A 6,236-nucleotide genomic window follows, 5' to 3' on the forward strand; every position below is an offset into this window, starting at 1 on the left:
GTAAACTGTAGGAAATGAAAGCATTAGAAATGATAGGTTACTCACAAGAGCAAACTTAAAGGAACATCAGTAATATAAAATAAAAAAAATTTATTATGATATTAATTATAATCCTGTTTTTTAGTACAATGTGAAAAATGACAAATTCTACACACAGAAAAGTTTCGTAGCCACCTTAGTTTCTCCTACATACGCGAGCAGTGTTCAGTTAGAACCGCTAGATGCCACTAAATCCCACACATTGGTCTATAATTTACAACTGAGACAAAGGAAACACCAGACAGATTCTGTTGACGCGACAGACGTGTTAATCTTGGATGCATGAAATGAAGGTACAGAGTATTTTTATATCTGAATACTGAGAGACACTGACAGCTGTAGAAGAGGAAGAGTTTAAGATAGACGTTTTCATTCAAGTATAAATTGTGTTGTAAACATTAAGAAAAAGTAGCTGTGTCTAGAGACAGTGTTGCTTCCAAAGCTGGGCTCATGGGCCTTAAGTGAAAGATGAATAGAGATGGAGATTATTATTTCATATAAAGCAGGATTTTATTCTTTACTTGGAAGCACAGTGGTCATGATTGGTGCAGCAAGAGAAGACCAGCAGACATGATTTATTATACATTGCACAAACAATGTACAAACTGTTAAACAAATGTGAAGATTATAGAGTTTGTACTGTACACGGTCCAATGTGTTTTGTATATGCTGTCCCTTGCAGTCTTGTGGAAGACAACAATGTAGCTTCTATAAGTAAATAGGGTTCAGTAAACAGCTCCTGTCTCCCACAGCCGGCAAACAAAACTTCAAACAGGTGACATCTGGTTACTGTGCTGCTACTGCTTATCCAGTAAATGTCTTTATTTACACATACACCAAGAAACAGCCCTATAATAAGTAATGGAACGAATATACTAGAAGACCATGAGAAACAGCCATTGGGAGATTTATCTATTCTCAGTATTGCAGCCTGCAGGATGTTAACAAGCTACAATTGGACCAATGCACCAGATGGGATATTCAATCTGCTGACTAACACTGCACGTGAAGTTGCTTTGACACAGGAAAATATCAGCCCCAGTTGGACTCCATAAAACATCTAATAAATGTGGGTACTATTATTAACGATCTCTTGGTTTATTGCAGTTGTTTACTGTATAGTCTCGTCAGCAGCTTTGAGACAGATGTAGAGCTCAAATCAGTGCTTCCACTGTTAGAGTGTGTGCATAATGCAATATATCTCCTCTGCAAACACAGCTGGTTGCACACTCAGAGATTATGTACACAGTATAATACCTTAAGGCTGACTTTATATGCTTCTGGAATAGTTTTTTCTAAAGAGGGAATGAAACAAAGGGAGACTTTCAAACATCTTCTGTTATTTTCAGCTTTGCAATCTGTTCAGTTTAATCCTTCTGTTGAAAGATTCAGTCCTTGTAGATCTGTCAAATTTACTTGACTTTCTGTTTACTGTTTTACTTTGTTCAAAATCCTCTCATCTGAACTGTTTTCAGTTAGTTTTTCCCCATAACAGATGTAATAGATGTCAGTCAATTTGGTGTGTGTACTAAATGCAGTCCTGAGGAGAAGTCTAAACTGCATTGGTTTTAAATAATAAAAAATAGTTATTATTAACATTATATGCTTCAGTTTCATCATGCAACAACCCAGTATCCAGATATTAAATGTTAGAAAGTTAGAAAAAGTTAGAAAGTCTGTAGTTCAAACAATAGAACAAAGAACACACTGAATATAATGTAATTTGCTGAACAGGCTCTTGTTTTATAAAACATCCAAAAACATTTAAGCTCTACAGGTAGAGTGTATGTTATTTGGTCTTCTTCCCTGTGTCATTTTTGTCTTTCTTGCCTTTGCCCTTGTTCTTTAGGACCTTGCAAATACTACAGCCTCTCTGACCACGCATGTACAAAAATAGCAACTTTGGTCTGTAAAGTGCATCTCCCTCATCTCCTCCTTTTTTCTTCTCTTCTGCCAGCCAACTCCTGTCCAGATTCAGGTTGCACTCGAGGACAGAAAAAGGGTTTCTCCGGCTTTCTCAGCTCCTTCATCTCCCTTTCATAATCCATTTCATTCACCTCCAGGTCAGTCTGAGACAGGCGAGGGCATTTCTGGTTCTGAGAGGTAAAAGAATGGAGAAGAGAGTGATGGCAGTGGATAGTGAGGGGTTGTGGAGAAAAAAAGATAAAAGAGAAGAAGATAGAAGCTCTTAAATCAGAAAACAAGTGTTACTAAACATAGATCGGACTTATACTTGGATTTATACTTGGTCATTCAGTATCCATACAGGAATACTTTAGACCAAGATGATGCATAAACACAATATCCCAAATAGACCTAACCTGAAAGTAGTTATCTCAACAACTCAAAACTCATCAGTGGATAGACTGAACTAACTCCATCAGCTGATGATAGTCTGGACAGTTTTTTATTTCATATATAGTTGATGTTCTTTATTATGGTATGTCTTTGTATGGCACTTACAATGCTGGTATATAATATTATATATTATATATTATATATTATATATTATATATTATTACCTTTAAAACCTCCGCCCTGCTTTGGAGCCTCCTCATTGGCTGATGGCTGTTGCTATGACATCGCCGTAGCTTGTGCAGACGCTTCGGAGTGAAGCATTGTGGGATACACAACAATTATGTCGTGAGATCATTTGAACAGAAAATGTCGATTTAAAGTTTATGTGATTAAACACCAGCAGGATGAAGGTTGGTATCAGCGCATTCATGTTAAATACCGGCGCTACTTCTGGTTTCATGACTCCGTTTCATCACATTACAGCGCTTCAGACAGCTAGCTGACCTAGCTGTACGTGCTAACCCTAACGTTAATGTTAATGTAAAGTTAGTTTAATGTTCATAGTTGTTTAATGTCCATACTTTATGCTCGTTAAACCAGCTTTCTTATTCGCTATAGTGCAGAGGAGATAAGATAAGATAAGATAAGACTTCATTTTATAAAGACAGCAGGAAAGTATCTGCCTAGCTAATGCTAACTATATATCTAATAATATCTGCATATGTTATATAACATATACTGTTTTCTCTGGTTATTCCTTTAACTTGGTAACTTTTTGTCATGTTGTCTGATGAAAGAGCTCAGCAGGTTGTCTTAAACAAGGTCTGTGAGTCATTAAGACAGTCAGAAACTAAGTTATCTGTGAGCACAGAAGCTTTTAAATGGAAGTAAATAATAAAGAAAGTGGGTAAACAAAACAAATGGATGCAGAGAAGCTGCAATATCCTGACTTTGAGTTCCTAGAGTGTCCAAAAACACTTGATTTAAACTTCCTATAATGAAACTAAACACTGTCTTTCATCAGATCGTCCCTGTCTGTTATTCACTCATTTCCTCAGACTTGAAGAAGATCTTCTTTCACCTCCTGAGTCGTTCTCCTCATAACTAACATTACTAAGTTACATTCAGTTTGAGGGACAGGAAAGAAATCAGAGTAACCAAGAATTTAATAAAAGAAACAATTCATTAAAGACCATTTCCAGCAATACAATTTATACTTTCTTTTGTTTGCTTAATATTTTTTTGAACAGCAGATTCAATTGCATCTGGTTTCATCAAAAATGTCGAAGTAAAGCGTGTTCAAAACATTTTAATGGCATGATTTAGAGCAGCTATTCCCAGTGTCCTTTTAGTTTAAATGAGTGGAAGCTCTTATTGCGTTTAAAACTCATATTATAGGTTTACCTCTGTAGAAAACGATGGATGCCAGTTAAATTTCATGTATTTGTCTTTTCCCTAATAAACTGTACTTAAAAAGCAATCTTTGTGTCCACAGAGCGTTTTCATCCTCGATGACCAAGCCTGGGCGGGTTCTAGCCTCCTGTATAAGTGGCAGAAAGCCCTGGGTAATTATATCGCTGTTGCAGGGTGAGTGAACTGTTGTTGTTGGAAATGTAGTCCAGAGAAAACTGTAATATTCTGCTTCCCTTTTACACAAGATGTACGTGTTAAGTGTGCATGATATTTCTGATCACACAGACAGGACAGCTCTGTGAAAATATTTGATCGACATGGACACAAGTGGACTGAACTCAGCCTTCCTGGGTAAGTTTAAGAAGATACATTCTGGCTCCAATTTTGTCTTATCAAAATGTTTATGTGGTTATTTTCAGTTACACTTTCTCTTCTTTCTCCTGCTCCCCTCAGACGCTGTGTGGGAATGGACTGGGATAAAGATGGGGACATTTTGGCGGTGATAGCTGCAAAATCCAGTTCTGTCTATCTCTGGGACGCCAGTGTCAATAAAACATCCCAGATAGACAGCGGCATGAGGTATAACAAGCCTGTAATACATTTCCAAAGAGCTCAAACAGAAACATGGGCTCAGTTTTTTAGACAAATGATTGTAAATCACTTCTGATACTCTGGATTTGTTTCTCATTGTTGTTGGTTTCAACAGAGACCAGATGTCTTTCATCCTGTGGTCAAAAACGGGTCCACTGTTGGCTGTTGGGACAGTCAAAGGAAACCTGTTGATTTACAATCAGCAGACCTCACGCAAGATCCCTGTACTGGGTAATACACATACAACACAACTGTACAGATACCTGTTCATGCTTTTGTTTGTCTTCAGTCACTTCAGTTATATTGACTCCCTCTTTATCTCCACAAACGCTAGGTAAACATACCAAGAAGATCACCTGTGGGTGCTGGAGTACTCAGAATCTATTGGCTCTGGGAAGTGATGACAGCACGCTGAGCATCAGCAATCATGAGGGGGACACCATCAGACAGGTAGACCCACATACGCATGAGTGCTTAAACTCCCAAGCAGCACAAACAAGTTATCTCACCATCAGATTATCTAGGTGGATTTATATGCTTAATTAGACACATATGCTTAATTAGGTCACTCGAATTATGAGCAAACAAAAGTACTACAGTCGTACTGTATGTGATAAAGAAGTGCAAAGTATACAAATACAAGCTTAGATGCTTTGAAAAATGACAGCCGGTCACAGCGCAGTATCATGGGGAAAAACAAAATCCACTTTACCTTTGTCTCCTTTTACCAGACTACACTCCGCGGTGAACCTGCTGAGATTTCCTTTTCTGTGATGAAGACGGATGAAAGGTCCGGTCTAGGAGAAAACACTGTAAGTTTGTGTGTTTTCTGCAATTTTTCACTAACTTGAATTTATCCGCAATCTTCTTATGCTCACTGTATCATTTTTACATCACCCATTTATCATGTATGTATTTATTTATTATTTATTGTGTTCACATTTTAGTGTCTTGAGTTGAAGTGTCACCTGTTTACTTTTTGTGCAGACTTTAACTTTAAAAATAATCTGTTAAGTGAAGTAGTTGAACTTGACCTCATGTTTGCAAATATTGACCCTTCAGGTGAGCCTGTCTGTGGACAAGAAGATACTGATGCTTTTCAATGTCAACGACCCTGAAAACCGGATAGAATTGACCTTCCAGCGCCACTATGGAAACATTGTGTCCTACCGCTGGTACTGCACACGATCACACAGTCCTGCACACTAAGAAACGCTGGTACTGACTTGTGGCAGTGAGATGTTTGTACTAGTTACTCCTCTCCTTCTGCGTGTCTCTTCAAGGTATGGTGATGGGTATATACTGATTGGATTCTCCCATGGGTACTTTGTGGTTATTTCCACCCACATCAGGGAGATTGGGCAGGAGCTCTATCAGGCTCACAACCACAAAGATAGTCTCAACAGTGTGGCCATCTCGCCAGCACTGAACAAGGCTGCCTCCTGTGGTGACAACAGGTACACACAGTCTTTCAAAAGAAACAGCACAGCTATTTTGTTCTGTTGATTTGTGAAAGTGAAAAAACTAAAGCCTTGTGTTTCTTGTTGCAGCATAAAGATCCACGAACTGTCTGACCTCAAATATATTAGCAACGTAGTTCGGCTGGATGATGAGACCAAAGGTGAGATACTTCTCTTGTCTAACCATACTGTCAGAAGGCCATGTTGAACGCACCGTACGCTTCTCTTTCATCTGCCTCTCACTCTTCTCCTCCAGGTCTGGACCAGCTGAACTGGACAGATGACGGCCAGCTGCTGGCGATTTCCACACTGAAAGGGACGCTCCATGTCTTCCTGACCAAGCTGCCCATCCTGGGTGACAGCTTTGGTACCCGGCTTGCCTTCCTCACCTCCCTGCTGGAAGTCACTGTGTCCAACCAGGTTGAGGGGGTGAGG

At 39.0% G+C, this 6,236-nt stretch overlaps 1 protein-coding gene across 1 annotated transcript in view; it reads left to right on the forward strand.

Annotated features, from left to right (window-relative positions):
• The first annotated feature begins 2,619 nt into the window (after positions 1-2,619).
• Positions 2,620-6,236, forward strand: part of wdr19 (WD repeat domain 19) — a 15,165-nt gene continuing 11,548 nt past the window's right edge. Inside the window, exons 1-11 of the mRNA XM_035660223.1 lie at positions 2,620-2,747; positions 3,833-3,924; positions 4,036-4,101; positions 4,204-4,329; positions 4,457-4,572; positions 4,676-4,791; positions 5,073-5,153; positions 5,404-5,516; positions 5,625-5,798; positions 5,892-5,962; positions 6,058-6,230. Of these exons, the coding sequence (XP_035516116.1) occupies positions 2,742-2,747; positions 3,833-3,924; positions 4,036-4,101; positions 4,204-4,329; positions 4,457-4,572; positions 4,676-4,791; positions 5,073-5,153; positions 5,404-5,516; positions 5,625-5,798; positions 5,892-5,962; positions 6,058-6,230 (1,134 nt within the window). The 5' untranslated portion in view covers positions 2,620-2,741. The remainder of the gene's footprint in view (positions 2,748-3,832; positions 3,925-4,035; positions 4,102-4,203; positions 4,330-4,456; positions 4,573-4,675; positions 4,792-5,072; positions 5,154-5,403; positions 5,517-5,624; positions 5,799-5,891; positions 5,963-6,057; positions 6,231-6,236) is intronic.

This window comes from Morone saxatilis, unplaced genomic scaffold, assembly GCF_004916995.1.
Source record: "Morone saxatilis isolate NCDOM2014 unplaced genomic scaffold, NCSU_SB_2.0 Contig17, whole genome shotgun sequence".
In the NCBI taxonomy this organism is placed as follows: domain Eukaryota; kingdom Metazoa; phylum Chordata; class Actinopteri; family Moronidae; genus Morone; species Morone saxatilis.